This window comes from Mus musculus, chromosome 8 (assembly GCF_000001635.26).
Source record: "Mus musculus strain C57BL/6J chromosome 8, GRCm38.p6 C57BL/6J".
Classification (NCBI taxonomy): Eukaryota; Metazoa; Chordata; class Mammalia; order Rodentia; family Muridae; genus Mus; species Mus musculus.
Genome location: NC_000074.6, coordinates 105,276,083 through 105,297,299, shown reverse-complemented (window position 1 = coordinate 105,297,299; position 21,217 = coordinate 105,276,083). Strand labels below are relative to the sequence as shown.

The following is a 21,217-nucleotide window of genomic DNA, read 5'->3' as shown; positions in this document are numbered from 1 at the left end:
GTTCAGAGATAATTCCTGCTGTTCCTGTTACTTCCTGCCAAAACAGCAAGCACTAACAATAAATAGCTTGCATACTTCTATCTCTTATTTCGTTCCAGCATCATTTTTCGCTGGCCTCCATGCTACATACAGTTCACAGTGGCCAGGAGTCTTATTTCCAACCACTACTTAGTCCATGCAAAGGTGTTTGCCTGCGTGTGAATATAAGCAAAGCCTTTAAGGCATTTTCTGACACATGGGAAGAACTGTGTGTTTGCAAGTCTCATTTATTTTTGCAGTTTTTAAAGGTTTATATTATTATTATCATCATCATCATTATTATTATTGTGTGTGTATGTGTTTATGTTTGTCCACATGTGTGCAGGTGCTCAAGGAGGTTTAGAAGAGGGTGTCAGATCTCTGGGAGCTAGAGTTAACAGGCAGTTATTATTAGCTGCCGTGTAGGTGCTGGGAACTGAAGCCCTGTCCTCTGCAAGAGGAGCAAGTGCTCTGAGCCTCTGAGCCATCTTACCAGCTTGCAAGTCTTATTTATTTTTAACAGTGTTATCACTTATGGTTATGTCTTTATGACGGTCAGTCCCTCTAGGACACAAATTGCCTTCCCCAAATTGATTGATGATTCACACTTGTGAGAAAGCAGACTTCGGAAGCTCTAGTTATAATGGAGCCTGAAGTTGGGGTAGTCTTCCTGAGGTCTTAGCTGTCAACCCTTCTGACAGTAGGAAGTGAGGGTCTATTATGATGGGTGGATTTGGGTGGTGCTCCATTATATCTAGTGTCCTCCCTAGCTCCCCATCACTTACAGGAACAATGTAGCTTTTTGGATCCCTAACTGCCATCTCTCACTATTCTTTTGCCTCACCACATGTGATCTTTCCCCTACCAAGGCATATACCATCTGTGGTTCTCAGACTCGACTGCGGTTTGCTGAGGCTCTACCACATAGGGGGTCATCCTTCAAACCAGCTTGAGGCCAAATCAGCTTTAAATATGCATATGTGTTTCCGGAGTATTTAGAAGTCTAAGGTGGGCTGATCAAGACTTGGTGCTCACCGGGGGAGTCCACAGCTGCCCCCACCCAACAGGAAATGGCGCCCAGCGCTCCCCACCTCAATGCAGATGCTTTTCCTGTTGGGAATAAAGTGCCAGAGACTCAACTTCCTTCCTTTCTGCTTTGAAGGAGGGGCCTTGGGGGAGAAGTAGGGGTTTCTGGGCCGTGAAGTGGGAGAGAGGCTTCCTTGGGGAGAGGAATTTGGCTGCTGGTGCCAAAGGAGCTGGAGTCCCTCCGGTCCCGTGAGCAGTGAGGGTGTGCCCAGCTCTGCAGGAGCGAGAAGGCTACTCTCAAGGCCAAGGCCACTTGCAGAGGAGGGAGAACTGGACACCGGTCAGATCTGGTAAGTTCTGTACCAAACTATCCTGGGCGTTACAGAGCAGGAAAGGGGACTTACAGTTTTGCCTATTTGCATAGTCCAAGCCAGAGGACTGAGGCCTCCCAGGTATCCCCTTCTTACTTCCTGAAGGGGGTAGGCAAGGACCCTGCTCCTCTTTCTCAGCGGAGCCCAAGGAACATCCGCTCTGCCTGATCTCCTCCAGGCACTCGCTCCCACTCCTACCACATCGGCAGCAGCTCTAGGCAAACTATGGACAGCAAGATACAGCCCACACTTCGTCCTGGTATGAGCCTCGTTGGCTGGGCTTGGGGAAGGATGATGTCAAGACAAATGGGAATTAGTGGGGTTGGGTTTTCCCGTCAGGTCTAGCTAGAGCTCTATAGGATTGCCAAGAGTGGGGCTGTCCCGAGGAAACAGAAGAGCAGCAGGTGCGTTAGCCACAGGCCCTCCCTGACTGACACAACCAACCCCAGGATCTTCCTGCCCAAGGCCTGAGTGGCCAGAGCAGGAGAGGGCCGAACAGCTGGCTCGGGGTGCAGCACTCAAGTGGGCTTCAGGCATCTTCTACCGGCCAGAGCAGCTGACCAGGCTGGGCCAGTACCGAAGCCGTGAAATACAGCGTAACTATTCCCTGGAAGCAAGAATTAAGGTGGGTGAGGAGCAGGAGTGTTAGACTGGGCTGGAGGGCTGGCCAGGCCTTAGGAGCGGCTACCTCTCTCCACAGTCAGTGGTGCAGTCCTACCTGGAAGGTGTGCAGACTGGTGTGTGGCAGCTGACCCGAGCCCTCGAGGCTGTGCAGGGAACTCGTGAAGCTTTGAGCCAGGCCCATCACTTACTAAAGGGTTTGTCTCGGACCTCACAAACCCTGGAACCCCTGAGGGAATGTGTTGTCCAGCACAAACAACTTCAGATCCTGACTCGGTTGTTGCCAAGGCTACAAGCAGGTGAGTGGGGGCGGGGAAAGCGGAGGTGGAGAGCCCTGGACTTTAGCTTCTAAGAATCCACAAATCCCATTCTGATCAGCAGCTGGGGCACTAGGAAAGGGATTACATGGAGAGAGACACCAGGGACATCCCAGAGAATAATCCCAGCTTCAAAGAGTGTGAGAAATAGGCGCAGTCGCCTCATCCTGGGCTTCTCAGGCTTGGGATGTTAAAGTCAGCACGGGAATTCCATGAAGTGGCTATAGCCACAGTAGTTTACTTACTGAAAGAACGTTGGCTGTAGCTCTGGTAGAGCATGTGTTTAGTATGTGCAAGGCCCTAAATTCAATCTCAGGCATCACCCCAAATAACACATATATACAAAGTACAATACATACCTGCATCCATACATATATACATCAATGTACACACACATACATAACAATACATATGTAGTTATGTTTGTAAGTATTTCATAACAAGATTGGCAAATAGCAACCAGCATGGCCTTCCATTTATTTTGTCTGCCTGTAACATTTTTTTAAGATTTATTTATTTTTTATTTATACGAGCACACTGCAGCTGTCTTCAGATACACTAGAAAAGTGCATCGGATCCCATTACAGATGGCTGTGAGCCATCATGTGGTTGCTAGGGATTGAACTCAGGACCTCTGGCAGAACAGTCAGTGCTCTTAACGACGGGGCCATCTCTCCAGCCCTGTAACATTGTTTTTAAAGATTACTGTAAGTGAGTGTTTGAGTGCCTGGTACATGCAGGGGTCAGAAGAGGACTATGATGGCCTGGAACTAGAGTTACAATTGTGAGCTGCCACATGGGTGTTGGGAATCATAGCCAGTGCTCATAACCACTGAGCCATCCATCTCTCCAGTCGGCCACCCACCTCCCCGGCATGCTTGATTTCATGGTCTGTTGGTTCAGGGGTTAACATATGGCCCAACTCTATAGGCCTTAGCCTGGATGTTCAGATGACCCGACGCAGTACCATGCTTATTATTAAATAGTTAATACATCACACCAGTCTCCAGACCTCAGTGTCCCTTGCTGTACCCATAGCCCAGATGGGAAGGCTGAGACCTCAAGCCGTCTCCTTTCTTCCTTAGTGCCGGCTACAGTGGCCCACACGCAGACCCTGATAGACTCTGAGCGACTCTTGGAGGCATATGTGAGCCTGCGGGAACTAGAGCAGCTGAAAGAGGAGACACTGGCACCCCTAGGAGGTCTGGAGTTGCCAATCTTCCAGGGGCTAGGCCTTCTGGCTGAGGCCCTAGGCCAAGCTGTGGAGGCGGCTGCAGGAGCTGCGGGGCGGCTGGCACGAGAGGACCCAGCCCTGCTGGTAGCTGCTATTCGTGTGGCAGAGGTGGAGACTGAGCGCACAATCCTGGGGCAGGCACCCCGAGACTGGCGGCAGCGATGTCTTCGGGCGCTACAGGAGGGCCTGGAGCGGGTCCACTTTGCATCGCCTGTGCTTCCGGAGCCAGGGGCTCTGGCGGGGTGGCTTGAGGCTCTGCAGGTAGCCTTGCCCGCCGAGTTGGCAACAGCGGAGGCATTGGTGGCACCCTGCTGCCCACCAAGCTACCGTGTGGTTGAGCTATGGGCCCACACCCTGCACAGTGGCCTGCGCCGTAGCGTGCAGCAACTCCTCGCGGGGCCCGAGCTAGGAGCTGCTGACACGTTTGCCTTGCTGCACTGGGCACTGCATGTGTACACGGGGTGAGTGTCCTTGGAGAAGCGGGAAGTGGGACGATTAGAGGCTCAGTGTGACATCCTGCTATCCATCTCTAGGAAGGAAATGATGGGGAACTTGGAACTGGGGCCTGAGGCTGATGTGTCCCAGCTAGAGCCCCTCTTGACCTCAGAGAACATTGAGCAGCTGGAGGCAGCCTTTGTGGCTCAGGTTCAGGTGACTAGTGACTGTCCGGTTGTCTAGTTGAACGTCATGTCAATACCCTGATATAGCTCGCTGCTCCTTACTCTTTCTTGCCAGGTAAGTGTGGCTCAGTGGCTGAAGAAGGCACTGGATGGAGAGGTAGCAGAGTGGAGCGGGGAACAGGAGCCCCCCACAGATCCATCCGGTTTCTACCACTCCCCAATGCCAGCCATTGTCCTGCAGGTAGGTGGGAAGAACCCAAGGAAGTAGGCAGCTCGCATATGGAAAGGGGAGAAGGGCAGCGGGTCTAGGAAATGTCTGAAGGCCGCTCCTCCCTGCTTGTAGATCCTGGCTGAAAACATTCAAGTGACCAACCTGATTAGTGACTCATTGCATCGGCGGGCGCATAACATGGCAGTGTCAGAGCTGGGCGCATTCTTGAGAAGGTTTGCCAAGCAGGGGGGCCCATCCACAATCTCCAGCCCTGCTCCCAGACAGCCCAAGGGCTCTGAGTAAACTGGACAGGACACACTAGTGTGTGTGTGTTACCCTTAAACAAATACTTGAAAGTGGGACAAGAGTTCTGGGGGTGCAGCTGTGGGGGTGCCACATTAGCAGCAAACCCAAGAGGCTCCTCTGCCTACTGCAGCTTCAGCGACGCTCTGATCCGATTCTCTCGAGACCATCTCAGGGGAGACGCCGTGGCCCCTCACTATGTGCCCTACCTACTGTCTGCCTTCAACCACCAATCAGCACTGAGGTACCACACTTTTCCTAACACACTTCTGAGTTCCTTTAAAGTCTGGATGCCACCCACACCAGAACCACTTTGGGCTCACAAAGATGGGGTTCTAATCCTCGCTCTGCTAATTATCAGTTGTATTACAAGGTACCTGTCACTTTTCTTACTAGTATTATTTGGATAATAATAAAATCGTCAGAGAATCATATTAGATAAAGATGTTAAATCTACTACATTCAGGAAATAAATTTTTTAAAAGATTTATTTATATGAATACACTGTACCTGTCTTCAACCCACCAGAAGAGGGCATCAGATCCCATTACAGATGGCTGTGAGCCACCATGTGGACCTCTGGAAGGGCAGTCAGTGCTCTTAACCACTGAGCCATCTCTCCAGCCCCCCCTTTTTTTTTTCGAGACAAGGCTTCTCTGTGTAGCCCTGGCTGTCCTGGAACTCAATCTGTAGACCAGGCTGGCCTCAAAGCCCGGCTGCAAATATATTTTTTTAAAGATTTATGTATATGGTACACTGTAGCTGAACCAGATGGTCGTGAGCCTTCATGTGGTTGTTGGGAATTGAATTTTTAGGACCTCTGCTTCCTGGTCAGCACCCCCTCACTCCAGTCAACTCCGCTTGTTCAGGCCCAAAGATTTTTTTTTTTTCTTTTTTCCAGACAGGGTTTCTCTGGGTAGCCTTGGCTGTCCTGGAACTCACTCTGTAGACCAGGCTGGCCTCGAACTCAGAAATCCGCCTGCCTCTGCCTTCCTCCAAGCTGGGATTAAAGACGTGCACCACCACGCCTGGCTCAGGCCCAAAGATTTATGATTATACATAAGTACACTGTAGCTGCCTTCAGACAAGCCAGAAGAAGGCATCAGATCTCATTACTGGTAGTTGTGAGCCACCATGTGGTTGCTGAGATTTGAACTCAGGACCTTCGGAAGAGCAGTCGTTCTTTCGTCAGCCTCCACCAGGCCTGGCTTATCTTGAGTGTTATGCTCTTGGTGGTGTGCAGAGAGGACAGACATACATGCGGGGAATTTTTACTCTTTTAAGAGCTCCCCTCTAAAACAAAATAAAAGGAAGAATAACTTAACTTGAGGTTACATTAGAGGCAAGTCCGCTGGGCATACTCTTCCTAGCCTTACAGAATACCTGAGCCCTTCATAAATTCAGAGCCGCCCTTTCCGCCCCAGCTCCCACCAGACACTGTACCACAAGGTGGCGCCAGAGTGGATGAATCCTAGAGGGCCATGCGAGCCTTGGCCTTGGTCCTGAAGTCACACTTTTTGGTCCAGATCTTCGGTCTCGGTCCTGCTGCCGGACGGGGAAGCTTCCGGGGTCTTAGCTCCAGTGGAAGCTGCGCTGGACGACGTACAAAGGAGGATCTGCCGCCTGGTTTTGGAAGTACTGCAGGTTGAGCTCCAGGTGAGGTCGCCATCCCAGTCTAGATTGGTAGTGTGAGGGAGAAACACGGTCTATTTATGGTGGCCTCTACGGGATCCGGATCATTTCCCTAGCCCTGTCTGTGCTATGCTTTCCCTAGCCCCTGTTCTCCGCTCTGCCCTCGCGCCGGTGGCTATTGAGTTCTGAGTTGCTAGATGGTGTGTGTGAGCAGACGTCGCACTTCTGCCAGGACTTCTGGCGCGTACGGAAGCCTGGTGTTCAGGTAGGGCGAGGAGAGGAAAGCTGGGGAAGGGGTTGTGCTGGTGGGACCCTATATTCAAACTGATTACTGTCCTGCAGCTGCTGCTGGCAGAGGCGGAACGAACCGTGGTGTTACAATACCTAAGGGCTCTGATGCAGGGCCGCCTAGTGTGCCGCGGTACGGACGAGCGGAGCCAGGCGGCTGAGCGACTTCGGCAGGATGCTGCCCAGCTCAAAGAGCTTTTCCTTGGTTTGGTGAGAGCTCATTGGGAGGGCAGACAGTCGAGGATCTCTGTAGTTGGGTGGGAGCCGAGGGCCCGCTGGAAACCCTGTTCCCATGTGTTCAGGGCCTGGAAGAGAGCGCTCACTGCGCGCCCGTCCTGCTCGCGCTGAGGGAACTGCTCAACCTCCACGACCCCACACTGCTTGGCCTCGAGGTGGCAGGCTTGAGGCAGCAATTTCCCGACGTGAGGTGCGAGGAAGGGGACAGGGGAGGAACGGCCCAGGAGGACGAGGGAGGGCTGGGCTGACGCACGTGGTGGTATTCCTGCAGCGAGGATCACGTCTCTGCCCTCTTGGACCTGCGCGGAGACGTGTCCCGAGAGCATCGTCAGGCAGCACTCAGTTCGCTGCAGGCGGGTCCACCGCCCTCACCGTCCACTGGCCGCCGGGCGCTCTTCAGCCTGGTACCGACGCCTACGCCCTCCCTGTCCTCCTGCCTCCCTTCAGGTCCCTGCTCCTGACACCCATCTGTTTGCGTAATAAAGCCACGTCTACGACACGTCTGAATCTATGTGTTGGGGGCGCGCCGGTGAAAGCAACAGTGCAATTAGGGGTCCGTGCACAGTGGTACATCTATAATCCTGGCTGAATCCTAGTATTCTGGCAGCATCTCACCTATGCAGACATCTGCTCTCTTTGTGGACTGCGTGCCCCGAACCCTGGGCTCCCGTGGAGTACTCACTTCCTATGTATCTACTACCGGCAAGCAGTAAATGGTTTCATCGCCCTCGCCAGTCGCTTTAGAAGCGCGGAAGTTTGAAGAGGGGGAAGTCTAGGACCAGACGCGGTCCAGGGGCGCAGGGTGGCAGCGAATCCCGCCCCTCTTCGCACGTTTGGCTCCGCCCACAGCGAGCTTAAGCACGCCCCCTACGGCGGAGACGGACGTGGCCCTTGCGTCTTCGTGTGAGCGTGCGCGCGCCCGAGTGCGCGTGTCTTTGGCGCGGGCTTCCATGGTCTCGGCGGCCAGCGATCGGCTTTGAGGAGCAGGAACTGCGGGCAGCAAAAGAGGCGTGATCAGGTGGGGGCGCGGCACGCGGACCGAACCCCTACCCCACTCCAAAAACCGAGACTAAATATGACTAAGACTTCACCCTTCTTGATTTACCAGGGAATTCCCCCAAGTCCATTGTCTCCTAGCTCCGCCCTCCATTGGGCACGCCCTTCACCCTGTCTCACGCCCTTTATTTGTCTTCAGGGCACGCCCTCCCAGAGCTCTTGGTTCCTATTGGTTGTTTTCCCACGTTATCTCTTTCCAGGGGTTCTTATTGGTGTGGGCCACACCCTCTCATTTGTCACCAGACCCCGCCTTCAGCAGTCAGGGACTCCAGCCTCACCCTGAATTCATTCATTCTGCAACTAGTGAGTGCGTGGGACGAGAGGGTGAATCAGACCCTTCCTGACCTCGGGGAGTTCAGGGCACGGTGGGGAAATATGGATCTAGCCTCCAGCCATGACAGCCTAGGGCTGTCAAGAAGCCATCAAGACCCTGGGACCCTTTACACATCGGGAAGGCTTCCCAGAGAAAGTGAGGCCTAAACCGGGCCCTGAAAAAAATGGTTAAGAGGTTGCTCCAGGGACACATTGGCAAAAGAATTCTTGGCAGAAGAACCTGAGACGTGAAAGAAACAGGTGAATTCTGGTAATTACGTGGAGGTAGGTGGAATGAACGAAGGGAAAATGGAAGAACTGGCCCATATAGTGGTCAGTAGACATCCAGAAAAGTATACAGTTTGAGGGTGAATGAGATCTGAGACTAGAAGTCATTTTTTAAGCAGCCGATCACTAGGTAAGGTGGAGGAAGACTCCGAGAAGGAGGAGGATGCCGGGGTGGGGGTGGGGGGAGTCTAAACAGGGTATCTAAGTTTGCGAAAGGAATGATTATAGTATTTTTGCTTTAGAGGTCTATTTTTATTATTTCTGGGTATGGGTATATGCATGTGCCCGTGGAGGCCAGAAGAGGGCCTTGGGTCTCCTGCAGCTGGAGTTAGCCTGCGTGGACACTAGGAACTGGATTTGGGTTCTCAGGGAGAGCAGCAAGTCTCTCCAGCTCCATGATTTAGTTCTTACAAGGACTCAGGTTCATCCATGGATCACAGTGGATTACAGTGCTGGATCAGGGACTGTTCTGGGTTCTGGAAGCACAGTTGCACATTATAGAAAGGAAAACCCAGATAAAGCCTTCAGATCTGCCATGCAGACAGTGAGCTAGCTGCAGTAGACTTCAGAGACAGCAACAACTACAGAAAAAGCTTAGTTCCAGGAGAGAGAGGAGGTTTGCTCTTTTGTAGAGATTTGCTAGTGCTGACTTTCTTTTATTCTTCTTTCCCTTTTTTTTTTCCTCTCTGTTTAAAGCTTTTAAAGACAGGTATTGCTGCATAGCCCAGGTTGGCCTGGAATTCACAATTCTCTTGTTTCAGCCTCAAGTGCTGGGATTACAGACATGTGCCACTACATCTGACAAGCTTTTCTTCTGTTTTTAATTTTTTTTTTATTAAAACACTTCCATGTAGTTTGATCATGTTTTTATCCACACACCCAAACTCCTCCCAGACCAACTTTCTCTCTCTCTCTCTCTCTCTCTCTCTCTCTCGTGTGTGTGTGTGTGTGTGTGTGTGTGTGTGTGTGTGTGTGTGTGTGTATGTCTAGGGCATCTCTTCTAATATGATATTTATGAAGATTTTTAAGAAAGTGACAAGTGACCCATGCTATTCTGGGGTGTGTGTGTGCGCACATTTTTATACAATGGGTATGTTCCGTTTAAAGTACCTGTTAAATAGTAAAGATACCTTGAAGATTGGGTATGTTGGCTTAATCCTGACCCAAGACTAGAGAGGTTGAAGTAGGAAGATGGTGAGTTGAAGGCCACATGGGCTACATAGGGATGCTCTGTCTAAAGCAAAGTTAGATAGGTGTGAAGAGTGTTGATCCTGGTCTTAAGGGAGGAGTCCAAACTGATTTATTTAAAACCATGATAGTGAAGTTGGGTATGGAGGTCAGTGGTTGAGGGTTTGCTTAATGTGTACAAGGCCCTGGGTAAAACAAAACAAGAAGGACTGGAGAGATGGCTCAGTGGTTAAGAGCACTGACTGCTCTTCCAGAGGTCCCGAGTTCAATTCCCAGCAACCACATGGTGGCTCACAACGGTCTGTGATGGGCTCCAATGCTCTCTTCTGGTGTGTCTGAAGATAGCTACAATGTACTTATATACATAAAATAAATAGTTGTTTTAAAAAACAACAGCGGCAACAACAACAGAACAGAACAGAACAAGAAACCACAAAATTAGATGGAATCCAGGGGCCGCTAGGGGGTGTGAGTGTAAATGGAATAGAGAAGTTGCCATATACAAGCCTTGGGTTATTACAGTGTTAAGAGGTTGATATTACAAGGAAGACCAAGAAGAAACAGCCAGTGATGTGGGCAGACAAGCATGCCCTAATGTGTTCAGAAAGGAAGATGGGAGTAATGTCCCCGGGCTAGAAGGATCAGCTGCACCAGGTGCTACAGACCCACACCATACAGATCCATTGGTGACCTTGAGCAGCTCAGTTTGATGGACAGCAGGACGTCTGCATGTCCAATGGCAGTTTGGGAAACAGAACTCAGGAGCGCACGGGAAAGAAGAAAAGGGAGATGGTGTGTAAGTGACTCAGGGTATCGTGCCGCAACAGGAGAGCAGCTGCGGGGAGTTAGGCGCGGACTCTCAGAAAGGTTTTGTTTTGTTTTTTAAGATGTTTTTTAACAACAGCATGTATTTCTTCAGTTGCCAGAAAGACTGGTGATGTAGGATCAAGGAGAAAGGCTACAGTTGAGTTTCTGAGCAGGCAAGGGGAGTTCAGAGGCTGACGCCTTCAGTGTGTCTCTGGGGAGAGAGTGGATTGCACTGAGCCCTGACACGCAGTCAGGGGTGAGTTCTCTGACAGTGGCCTTGGATGCCCACTGGGAAAGATATCTCAGCTAGGTGACAGGCCAGGGGCTGGTTTGAATGCGCTGGGTTTCCTCTGCTTCCCAAAAGCAGATTCTAATTCCATCCTGATCAATGGGAAAGAGAAGAGTATTTCATGTGGGGACTGGCCTGAGCAAGTGCATTCATTCAAACTGATTACCAAAGGGCGGGAGGCTGTAATGAGCTAGGTGAAGCGGGGAGGTGGGACTGGGAAGATGCCATCGGTACAAAGCAGATTGTGGGCTTCTCTCACCTGTGGTCCATCTAGGGATCTGAGGCGGTCTGTATTCTGCCAACTTCCAGATTGGGTAAGTGCTAAACACTGAAATTAGAACCATGTTTAAGACCTTAGTTTTAGCTCTAGATCTGACCGTCAGAGAGAATTCTAATAAATAGGAAAATGTCTACAATTCGTTGCCTTGCTTTGCTCCACCTCAGACTATTGGATAAGCCTGGTAGAAGGAATGCATACTTCTGGAGGGTGGAGAGTTTCTTGAGTTCCTGGCAGCAGACTCTGGACTCAACACGGATAACATGGGACAGGGGGCTTCCTCCTCTGACCACATCCCCTCATGCTGGTTTCTGCATGCCGTTCTGTGTCCCTAGAGGTCAACAGTCTGGGAAGTTGGCACGACAGAGCTGGATGTGACCCTCAGGAGAGAATGGTGCTGGACTCGGGGACACAGGTGTATGAGCAGGCACCCCCCAGGCCCCCTGCCGGTTCCCCATCTCAGCACCATAAGCTGAAGCCCTCAAACGGAAATGGGCCACCCCTGTACCCCTGGCCTGAGTCCCTGGGGATGCCCTTGGCTCTGGCAGTCCCTTCAGCACTGCAGCAGCAGACTATGTGGCAGACCTTCTCAAAGCTGCACTTGGAGCAGAGTAGCCACATGCGTCGCAGCGAGAGCACCTACAGTGTAAATAGTACTGGCCGGCGGGGGCGTGGTAAAGCCCCGATTGGACGGGGATGCGATCCAGGAGGGACCCTACGGCCTGCAGCCTCCTTACCTCACATTGCTAAGATTCGAAAGGATGTAGGCAGTAGTAGCAGCAAGAGCCCCTGTATGTTGGTGGCCCTGCGGCCAACTAACATGGACCAGGAACGGGAAAAGTTCTTCCAGTCTCATTATACCTACAATCCACAGTTCGAGTATCAGGAACCGATGCCAATGAGTGTGCTGGAGAAGTACCAGGAGGCCTCTGCGCAATTCATGAATCAGGTCAGCTCCCCCTGCCCATTTCACCCTGGCCCTGACTACCCAAGGGACCTAGCCTGACTAGTGACTGTGGCCCTGTGTACAGGCAGTTGGCATCATTGAGGCTGTCCTGGAGAAGTTTGGCACTTATGAAAACTTTGAGGCTGCCACAGGGGGCCAGCTGCTGACCAAGTGCCAAATTTGGTCCACCGTGCGCAAATACATGCAGAAGGAAGGCTGTGTTGGGGAGGTAAGTTTGCCCTATCTACAAGACCCATCCTCTGTGTGCCCCAAATCAGGTCACCTAGCTCATAGACCCCTACACGTCTGGCCAGCTCTAATTCCCCAGACATGTCCCTGCCCCAGTCCCAGAGAAGTAAAAGCCAGCTTTGAAGGGTGGGTACCCTAGCCAGCGCCCGGCCTGTAGCACTGGGTGTCAGGGCTTGGAAACCGTGACTCAGGGATCCCTGTCACCCTGTAGATTGTGGTACAGCTGAGTGAAGATCTACTGTCCCAGGCTGTGATGATGGTGGAGAACAGCCGACCCACACTGGCCATCAACTTGACTGGAGCCCGCCAGTACTGGTTGGAGGGCATGCTGCGGCACGAGATAGGTCAGGCTGTGGGTGGCCTTTGGGTGGGTGGGTAGGATTGAAAGGTATGGAGAGATGGGGGTAGGGTAGTGGGGGGTCTCAGTAGTCCCCTTCTTTCTCCCCCTTCCTTCCCTCTGGAAGAAGACAGGCTTATTCATCCCTAAGCAGACACCTCTTCCTTTGCATTAGCAAACATGCCTGCCCACTCTGTAGGCTGACCTTCATCTTCTTTTTTTGAGACTATCTCCAATTCTTCTTCTTCTTCTTCTTCTTCTTCTTCTTCTTCTTCTTCTTCTTCTTCTTCTTCTTCTTCTTCTTCTTCTTCCTCTTCCTCTTCCTCTTCCTCTTCTTCTTCTTCTTCCTCCCCCTCCCCCTCCTCCCCCTCCCCCTCCTCCCCCTCCTCCCCCTCCTCTCCCTCCCCTCTCCCCCCTCCCCCCTCCCCCTCTCCCTCTCCTTTTTCTTAAGATTTACTTATTTTATATATGTGAGTACACTGTAGCTGTCTTCAGACACACTAGACAAGTGCATCGGATCCCATTACAGATGATTGTGAGCCACCATGTGCTTGCTGGGAATTGGACTCAGGACCTCTGGAAGAGCAGTCAGTGCTCTAAACCGCTGAGCCATCTCTCCAGCCCCTATCTCCCAATTCTTTTCTGATTTTCCTTTGACAGTGAAGGAGTTCTAAGGGGCCAAAAAAAGAATCCTGTGGGCTTCCACTAGACCAGCCCACCAGTTCCACCTGGGTGGGTGGCAGACTAGAGCCTAGAAATGGTATTGCTTGCAGATGCATAGATAAAAGAAGACAGACCAGGCTAGGAAGGCAAGCACAAGACACTAGTTACTCTGTCCTCCCCAGACAGGAATCTTGTTGCTCTGGGCAAAAAGTGGTTTTTGATTGGAGCATTTGAATGACTGTCAAGATGATTGGCTCGGGCATTAGGATGTTGGGAAGCGGGCAGGTGCTTAGTATCTGTGAGGGCTGGGGCACACAGAATGAACTGGGACGAAGGAGATGAGAACGTAAGTAGAGAAGAGCTTGCCCTGAACCAAGAAGTTGTCTGGAGTAGGCTGCGAATGGATTTAGGTAGGGCTTGGGATGACTTGTAGGGTGTGAATTTTGGGGCGGGGCACGAGGATCTAAGAGTCTCTACTAGAGGTCCTTGGAGTGAGTTCTCCGCCCCCTCCTCCTCCTCCTCCCTGCAGGCACCCACTACCTGCGTGGTGTGAATAATTCGCGGCAACCGTGGCACAGCACTGAAGGCAGATTGCAGTACGGCCTTCAGCCAGCCAACCCTACTGAGGAGGGCCTGGCTAGCCTGCATAGTGTGCTGTTTCGAAAGCAACCATTCCTGTGGCGCGCCGCCCTGCTCTACTACACCATCCACCAGGCGGCGCACATGTCCTTCCGCCAGCTCTTCCAGGATCTGGCGCAGTACGTGCAGGACGAGGGTGTACGCTGGGAGTACTGCGTCCGTGCCAAGCGAGGACAGACGGATACCTCCCAGCCAGGTGGGAACTGTGGAGTCGCAAGAATGCTCAAGCTGGCGCAAGGTGAAGGGTGGCTTTTGGGTAAGGCTCGATTGGTTATCCTTCTCACAGGCTGCTTCAGCAAGGACCAGGTGTACCTGGATGGCATTTTGCGCATCCTACGGCACCGGCACACCATTGATTTCCAGCTGCTGACCTCGCTGGGCAAGGTAAAGGGCCGAAAGGCCCAGCCAGCTCTTTCTTCTTTAGAGTTATGTTTGGTGAAGGCCTCGACACTTGGGAAGGCAGACAAAATGAGACAAAGTTTTGGTAGCACAGATCAGGTGTGTGACCTAGCCTGCAGATGTGTACATAGGTGTTAAGGGAGGTGAGCACTCCAAGGCAGGGAGAGGTCAAGAAGTTCTGGGGAAGAAGGTGGGAGAAATGGCCAGGGACCAAAGCCCAGGTCTTGTACCAGGTTGAGGCAAACCTCGATAGAAGCAAAGGGGGGGGGGGAGTATCGTAAATGTGTGGGCATGGATTTTCTTTAAAAGGCTCCAACTGAATGTTCTGTGGGAAGTGCAGGAAATGGAAGACCTAGATAGGCAAGAGAAGGAGGTCTTCCATCACTCTTACAGAATTGATAATGGCAAAGCTATAAACTACAGATAAAAGAACTGTTGGACTCCCTGAATGGGGAAATGAGAACCTAGTCGGCCTTTCTTGGACCTGATTGTGGTGACTATGCAGAGGGGAGGACAGACAGCTGACATTCAACAGTCTCCTGTTGGATGTGGGAGATAACCCGAGAGAGAGACCCAGGTATCAGTTGGATACCATTTAGAGGTGAGGAGATAAGGTGGGCTGGAGAGGAATGGGTTGTACAACGTAGATAAAAGATAGAGAGAGAAAGATAGAAGATCCAGGGCAGAGCCTGAAGGTATCTATTGTAGGAGTCGATGAAGAATATACACAATCATCTCAGGAGCAAATGGCCCTGAGCCATGGGTAGATCCTGGACTTGAAAGCCAGGCACTTTGATTAGCTCTGAGGCTCAGTTTGCTTCCTATAGGTCTCCTATGAAGACGTGGAACAACTGCGGCCCTACGGGGTGCTAGACAATACCAGAGTGCCCCACTTCATGAAGGACTTGGAACGTTACCGGCAGCAGCTGGAACACATCATGACCACCAACCGGCTGGATGAAGCGGAGCTGGGCCGCCTGCTGCCTGACTGATGTTGACTAAGGGTTATAGACAGACGCTCTTGACAGAGGTCACAGATCGGAATATGAAGTTCTTTATGGTTCCATAGCCTAGGTGTTTCTTGGGGGCATTTGGGAGGCCAGGAGCATCGTGGGCAGATGAGAAGCAACGTTAGAAGGTTTTTGTCCTTGCTACCCTTCCTGGGGCCTGTGAACTGCAGCAGCATGTCACATAAACTCCTGAGCAGGGGAGATGGGAGGGCGATGAGATGGGAGCTGAGTGTGAATAGAAATGTGGGTTGGTTTGGGAATAGAAACTTGTTCCTGCATGAGATGGCTTTGGGTGTCTGGTACCACTCCTTCCCTTCCCCCTACCTGGCCGATTGGTGCTCCTTCTACACTCATACCTCTACCTCTCACTGGGGCCAGCAGGAGTTGGGAACCCCTCTGAGGTGATTTGCCTGAGCATGGGGTTCCGGCTGTCACTCAGGCTCAGAGACCCAGCTGGGCTGGGCTTTGCCTTTCAGCATTCTGTCTGTCTCACTGGTCATGCATTGTTCCATAGTCGCCCTCATGGGGTCATTTCATGCCTCCAGGCGGGGCCCGGAAGTAGTAGTAGTAGTAGTAGTAGTAGTAGTAGTAGTAGTAGTAGTAGTTCCATGTAGGGGCAGGATCCTTTGGAAAAGTACCGTATGTTCCTAGACCCCTTCCTTCCTTCCTTCCTTCCTTCCTTCTTTCCTTCCTTCCTTCCTTCCTTCCTTCCTTCCTTCCTTCCTTCCCTCTCCCTCTCTCCCTCTTCCTTCCTTCCTTCCTCCCTCTCTCCCTCTTCCTTCCTTCCTTCCTTCCTTCCTTCCTTCCTTCCTTCCTCCCTCCCTCCCTCTCCCTCTCTCTCTCTCTCTTCCTTCCTTCCTTCCTTCCTTCCTTCCTTCCTTCCTTCTTTTCTTTCAAAGACTTATTTATTTTATGTATACGAGTACACTGTAGCTGTCTTCAGACACACTAGAAGAGGGCATCAGATTCCATTACAGATGGTTGTGAGCCGCCATGTGGTTGCTGGGAGTAGAACTCAGGACCTCTGGGAAAGCAGTCAGTGCTCTTAACCACTGAGCCATCTCTCCAGCCCCCTAGACCCCCTTTCTTATCACTCACACAGACACACTGTGTCTTGTGTCTTGTGAGTCCAGCACCTGGTCCCACCCTCAGTCCCCATGTTAGTCTTGGTTGTGCCTGTCTTTAACCACAGCCTCACAGCTGGTCTCTGGCAGTGGTTAGGACAGGCGGGAGCAACCACAATCAAACCTACAGGGCAGGCCCTAGGGTTTGTTATCCCACGTTCAGGCCAGGATTAGTACAGAGCTGGTTAAGGCTTTCATTTCACTTCAGATTCAGCGGTGGGAGAGTGAGCTAGTACTGTCCTAACCCTGGCTTTTCAGTTAATGTTTCCATCTGTGAAGCTTGGAAACACAGCTGGGAAGTTTGTATTCATTTACTTAGTAGATATGTGCAGAGCTCCTTGTGTATGTCTGTGACTGGTTAGACCCCACGCCCCTCACTGAGCTCCCAGTTCAGAGGAAAGCCAGACAATTAAACAGCAGTTACAATGATGTGTGTGGCTTCTGTCTACTCAAGTTTCCTCTCAGGTCCTCCCTGCAAGACTGTGAGCGCCAAGACTTCTCTCCATGTGTGGATGGACATCCCCCTTCACTTGCTTGGTACACCAAGCCGAGTGATTTCCATGGATTAGAAGTGTTGCCCACTCGGCCTCCCAAATGGCCCCTGAGGGGAATAAAGTGGGTGAGGGAGGGTCAGATTTGGGGGCCTGCATCTGAGATCTCCAGAATTACAGCTTGGGCTCTTTGGGAAGTGGAATGTTTTTGAGGGGATGGGGGTATTTTCACACAAGCCTGCTCAGGTCAGTGGGATTCAGACCCACGCTCACCCTCAGTTCTTGAGCAAAGAGCCAGACTTGTGGAGAGTCAGGAACAGACTGACCCTCCTGAGTTTATTCATTTGGCAGTAGGTGTCTCGGTGCATCGATGGGGTCAAGCTCTGGCAGGTTTCCAGGTCTTATCCAGCACAAATAGGATTGGACAGCTAAGGATTCTGGCCTTCAGGAATCTGGAGATGAAAATGATGGTTAGTGGAATAGGGATCAACCCCCCCCCCCCACACACACACACTTTGCAGTCCACAACCCGTAACAAGCCTGCAAGCAAGGGTTTAGGCGCTCTCACAACCTTCAGATTCATCCTCTTCTTGGAAGTCGGGCTCGGGTTCGGGTTCCGGCTCGGGCTCGGGTTCTGGCTCGGGCTCGGGTTCCGGCTCGGGCTCGGGTTCGGGTTCTGGCTCGGGCTCCGGCTCCGGCTCTTGTTCTGGATTCATTTCTTGTTCCAGGTCTGGCTCATCCCCTTCAGTAGCTTCAGCTTCTAGTTCTGGCTCCTCTGGAGTTCGAGGCTGCAGTGCCTCAGAGCCCTCAGGACCTCCGACCTCCTCTTGCTCTGACGCTCTTGGCAGCTCAGGACATGTGGTCCCTGAACTGGGTGCTTCTGGCGTCCAGTGGCCTGGGCATGAAGGGTCATAGCTGCGGTTCCGGTAGCCTGGGAAGGAAGAGGGAGTACTTGAGGTTCAGTTCACCCCTCTGTGGTTACCTCCAAATTCTCTGCCCTCCATTTACCCTTTGCTTCGCCCTGCCCCTAATCCACGCCCTTCGATTCATCAAGGCTCCACCCTCTTGGTGCTCACCGGGCCCCACGTGCTGCCAATCCCAGGCCGGGTCTGGCATGCGCACTGTTTGCTGGGCACAGCGCAGTAGCTCCTGGCAGGCTGCCTCGCCCTTGCTCTGCACCAACAGCAGTAGGCGGCGCACCCTGCGCTCTGCATCGGGCAGCGCATCCAAGGCTTCGTACTCGGGCCCAGTGAGGACGCCCCGGGCCACCAGCGCATCCAGCAGCAGCCCAGAGTCAGCCTGCAATGTCTCTACCAGCCGTTTCCGTTCCCGGTCAATGGTCTCTGATGGGCGCTCCTGCACGTTGCCCATTTCTGCTGTGTCAAGAAGGAGAGAAGGGGGCGGGGCGTAATTTGCGTTACTCTACGCTGACCAGGAGTTATCTAAGTTCACCTCAACATCAGAGTCTGGATGGTTGCTCAGCGCAAGACCTAGAGGCCAGGGGCCCAGAACGCACCCTCCAGCTTCTTGGCTGCTTCTGTCCTGATTCCTCAGGTTTCTTTTGCAGACTCCACCTGTCAGTGGAGTGCTCTTCCCAGCTAGGACCTCCCTCCCTCCTAAGCCCCAGACACCTGCACAGTTGGCTACCAGTTGAGACCCAGTTTATCCAACTGAATTATTTTGTCTGAACCCAATTCCTTACCTAAATAGGCAGAAAACCCTAGGCTTGATTCATACCTTCTTCCTCGCCCCTGCAGCAAACCTTGGATCAAGGGCAGCCTGCCTGATCGCTCATACAATCGGGTCTGCACCCGAAGGGCCAAGGCACCCGTGTTCCATTCACCTAACACGGAGGTCCAGGCATCCCAGAACCTTGCCCCTTCATTCACCACCGTCCGCAGCCTCAACATAGTCTTGGGACTCTTCCAGGTTATCGTAGCACAACTGAACTTTAATTTTGAGAGATCTCCTGGTATCAGGGACCCACTTGTTTCCCTAATGGCCCGGCAGTCACTTACAGCCATTTCTTATTTGACCTTGAAATGCCCAGCTCTTAAAAGCCACTAGGAGTGCTTACCAGACTTTTAGCTTCCCCTCCATGGATTACCCATTTTGAGAGGCTGCCTGTACCAAACCGTAGGAACCAAGTATGAATTAATCTCCTCTGCTCATTTTTTATCAGCTCCTGCCTATCATGACTACCTCCCAACGAGTTGGGTGTCCTAACCCAGCCAATAAGGGCCCTGACTTTAAGGAAAAAAGAAACCTGGCCATTCCCTCTGCCTTCTCTTTATTCATACAGCATCCTTCTAAGTCTCCCCTGCCTTTTTGTTTGTTTATTTGTTTGCTTTTTGTTTTCGAGACAGGATTTCTCTGTGTAGCCCTGGCTGTCCTGGAACTCACTCTGTAGACCAGGCTGGTCTCGAACTCAGAAATCCGCCTGCCTCTGCCTCCCAAGCCCTGGTCTCCTCTGCCTTAAATGTTCCTGTTTCTACCTTCTTCCTGGCCCATTGAGTCATATCCCCCAACCCCTGCCCCACACATATCAAAAGTCCCATGCCTCAGTACTCACACTGTCCTGTCCCTGGGCACTTCACACCTTGGGTCTCCATCCCTCATATCTGTTGGTCCTTCTCCCCCAAGGCCACTAAGCGCAGACAGGGTACTCCTCCAACCCACATCTCCCTTCATGCCCCATCCCTGTCAGATGTCTTTTAATCAGTCTCCATTAGCTTCTTCTCCTTAAACCCAGCAGCAGCCGATTGCCTCCCGGGACAATAAATATCTCTGCGCACTTCTCTCACACCCCACGCCTCCCTTCACTCCAACATTGTGACTTTTGACAACTCTGGGGTAGAATTTATCTTTCCGGTTTTATGGATGAAGAGGCAGGTTCGGAGGAACCCAGTACAACTGGAATCTGACTTGCCCTAGCCTAAACTATAATGTTCCTTGTCTAGCTGAATGGCAGGCGTAGACACCCACCCTTTGTCTCCAGTACTCACCAAAGAATCTAAGCTACTAGTCTGGCTATTTTAACCCCCTCCCACCACTCTGGACAGCTAGGTTTCCATCCAACCATTCAGTCCTGTGAGAACTATGGTCCTAGCACTTTAGCCTTTGCCAACGCTGGTCCCTGGGCCTGGGATACTTGTCTCTCCCCTCTACTCTGTGGACCCAGCCCTTAACACTCAAATGCTCCCATGTCTACCCCAATTCCTGAGAGTTCAAAGGTTCGGAGCTCCTTCTGTGTGCCTTGGTCCTCACTACTGTGTTTACTGGGATCCACACTACACTGTATTCAGGACCTCTGCTGTCCTCAATGAGGCTTCCAAAGACTGTCTCCCACCACTGGTTACAGAGAAGGGGGTGATGTCAGCTCCTGTTCTGGCCCGACTTCGAGGCAGGATTGGCCTCCTCTTTCCCCCCTCTGTACCCTGAGTTTATGTTAGCTGTGTTTCTCTGAGGTTATCACAGCTCTAAGGTGAATGCTGGCTATGCCCTGTTCAGTGCATCAAAGAACAAGTCTAAATAGTACCCTGAGCCCCAGGTGGAGAAGTAAGACCTGGTAATTTTTTGGGATCCCTAGCTTGCTGGCTGAATGAGATTTGTTATTGTGGGTGGGAAACCAGGAGCGGGAGCTGGTCACGCATGCGCGACTGCAAGGGTACCCTCACCAGCCCTCCACTCAGTCCTAGAGCTTCAGTCCCGCGGAAGGGTGGGGCCCACAGACCTTCGAACTCCGCTGCTGGTGGTGAGGCCTGGGATTCTGCCCAATCTGTCTCCTTTCCCTCCCTGCTGGGTGGAGTCGGGCTTGTGGTCCGGAGCGTTTCGGATAGTCCCACTCCGGAGTTGAGCCTCACCGGGGCAGATGACAGTGCAGAAAGGGCCAAGCGAGCGAGCGAGCGGGGTGGGTACGCGAACAGCAGCTGCAACAGGGGCGGGGCGGCCAGGGCTGCTGGGAATGGCGTGGGGGAAGGGCATGCTTCACTGGCTCTGCGAACTCTGGTGGCGACGCTGGTGGAGGCGTGCTGGCAGGGGTGGTCACATAGTCCGCTACCCTTCCCTGTCCCAAAGCACCCGGATTTGAGTCAGGGGGTGGGTACAGCTCACAGTCTCACTTGTCCAGCCCTCTCTGGACCTTCTAATTGCTAGGTGCTTTTAATTTTCCTTTCCACGACTCCTCCATCTGCCTGTCACAGGTAAGTTTAGAGAAAGGAGCCGACTTGCCCAGAATCAGACACACGTGTATTGAGCTGGATGT

General features: G+C 52.2%; 3 protein-coding genes across 10 annotated transcripts; 2 read left to right on the top strand and 1 right to left on the bottom strand.

The window, feature by feature from the left end:
- Nucleotides 1-333: 333 nt before the first annotated feature.
- Exoc3l (exocyst complex component 3-like) lies at nt 334-7,377 on the top strand. 4 transcript variants are annotated; one of them, XR_878821.3, is made up of 14 exons: nt 334-1,394; nt 1,594-1,674; nt 1,865-2,040; nt 2,116-2,335; nt 3,439-4,048; nt 4,121-4,238; nt 4,323-4,448; nt 4,551-4,651; nt 4,855-4,965; nt 6,146-6,377; nt 6,496-6,618; nt 6,696-6,851; nt 6,944-7,068; nt 7,150-7,377. XR_878821.3 is itself a non-coding variant. In NM_177788.5 (14 exons), exons 2-14 carry the CDS (start codon nt 1,641-1,643, stop codon nt 7,337-7,339), a joined length of 2,220 nt encoding a protein of 739 aa, NP_808456.1. In that variant the 5' UTR covers nt 1,187-1,394; nt 1,594-1,640; the 3' UTR covers nt 7,340-7,377. The 4 variants fall into 4 exon arrangements, 3 of the variants coding, with proteins under 3 accessions (NP_808456.1, NP_001344308.1, XP_006531133.1); NM_177788.5 differs by having other exon boundaries at nt 1,187-1,394; nt 6,248-6,377; XM_006531070.4 differs by having other exon boundaries at nt 1,248-1,394; nt 1,554-1,674; nt 6,248-6,377.
- A 394-nt stretch (nt 7,378-7,771) lies between these two features.
- 4931428F04Rik (RIKEN cDNA 4931428F04 gene) lies at nt 7,772-16,891 on the top strand. 4 transcript variants are annotated; one of them, NM_028888.2, is made up of 8 exons: nt 7,772-7,896; nt 8,135-8,531; nt 11,431-12,044; nt 12,127-12,270; nt 12,502-12,634; nt 13,820-14,125; nt 14,216-14,313; nt 15,156-16,891. In NM_028888.2, exons 3-8 carry the CDS (start codon nt 11,487-11,489, stop codon nt 15,318-15,320), a joined length of 1,404 nt encoding a protein of 467 aa, NP_083164.1. In that variant the 5' UTR covers nt 7,772-7,896; nt 8,135-8,531; nt 11,431-11,486; the 3' UTR covers nt 15,321-16,891. The 4 variants fall into 4 exon arrangements, with proteins under 4 accessions (NP_083164.1, NP_001159866.1, XP_006531496.1 ...); XM_006531433.4 differs by having other exon boundaries at nt 7,780-7,896; nt 8,135-8,507; nt 15,156-15,619; NM_001166394.1 differs by lacking the exon at nt 8,135-8,531.
- Nucleotides 15,361-21,155, bottom strand: Nol3 (nucleolar protein 3 (apoptosis repressor with CARD domain)). Of its 2 annotated transcripts, none has more exons than NM_030152.4 (4): nt 20,687-20,853; nt 18,030-18,326; nt 17,525-17,884; nt 15,361-17,405 (listed from the first exon to the last, which is right to left on the bottom strand). In NM_030152.4, the coding sequence occupies exons 2-4, from the start codon at nt 18,322-18,324 to the stop codon at nt 17,398-17,400; spliced, it is 663 nt and encodes a 220-aa protein (NP_084428.1). In that variant the 5' UTR covers nt 18,325-18,326; nt 20,687-20,853; the 3' UTR covers nt 15,361-17,397. The 2 variants fall into 2 exon arrangements, with proteins under 2 accessions (NP_084428.1, XP_006531566.1); XM_006531503.3 differs by having other exon boundaries at nt 17,233-17,405; nt 18,030-18,329; nt 20,687-21,155.
- Between the last annotated feature and the right edge of the window lie 62 nt (nt 21,156-21,217).

What these genes read in the sequence shown, in the direction of transcription:
- Nol3 (XM_006531503.3), bottom strand. Translation starts at nt 18,324, where the DNA reads ATGGGCAACGTGCAGGAGCGCCCATCAGAGACCATTGACCGGGAACGG. An exon ending in TTGGCAGCACGTGGGGCCCG is followed by an intron (nt 17,885 to 18,029) that starts GTGAGCACCAAG and finishes CTTCCTTCCCAG; the next exon opens with GCTACCGGAACCGCAGCTAT.
- Exoc3l (NM_177788.5), top strand. Translation starts at nt 1,641, where the DNA reads ATGGACAGCAAGATACAGCCCACACTTCGTCCTG. An exon ending in TGCCAGCCATTGTCCTGCAG is followed by an intron (nt 4,449 to 4,550) that starts GTAGGTGGGAAG and finishes CCCTGCTTGTAG; the next exon opens with ATCCTGGCTGAAAACATTCA. An exon ending in TACTGCAGGTTGAGCTCCAG is followed by an intron (nt 6,378 to 6,495) that starts GTGAGGTCGCCA and finishes TGCTTTCCCTAG; the next exon opens with CCCCTGTTCTCCGCTCTGCC.
- 4931428F04Rik (XM_017312991.2), top strand. Translation starts at nt 11,397, where the DNA reads ATGCTGGTTTCTGCATGCCGTTCTGTGTCCCTAGAGGTCAACAGTCTG. An exon ending in AGGAAGGCTGTGTTGGGGAG is followed by an intron (nt 12,271 to 12,501) that starts GTAAGTTTGCCC and finishes GTCACCCTGTAG; the next exon opens with ATTGTGGTACAGCTGAGTGA. An exon ending in TGCTGACCTCGCTGGGCAAG is followed by an intron (nt 14,314 to 15,155) that starts GTAAAGGGCCGA and finishes TGCTTCCTATAG; the next exon opens with GTCTCCTATGAAGACGTGGA.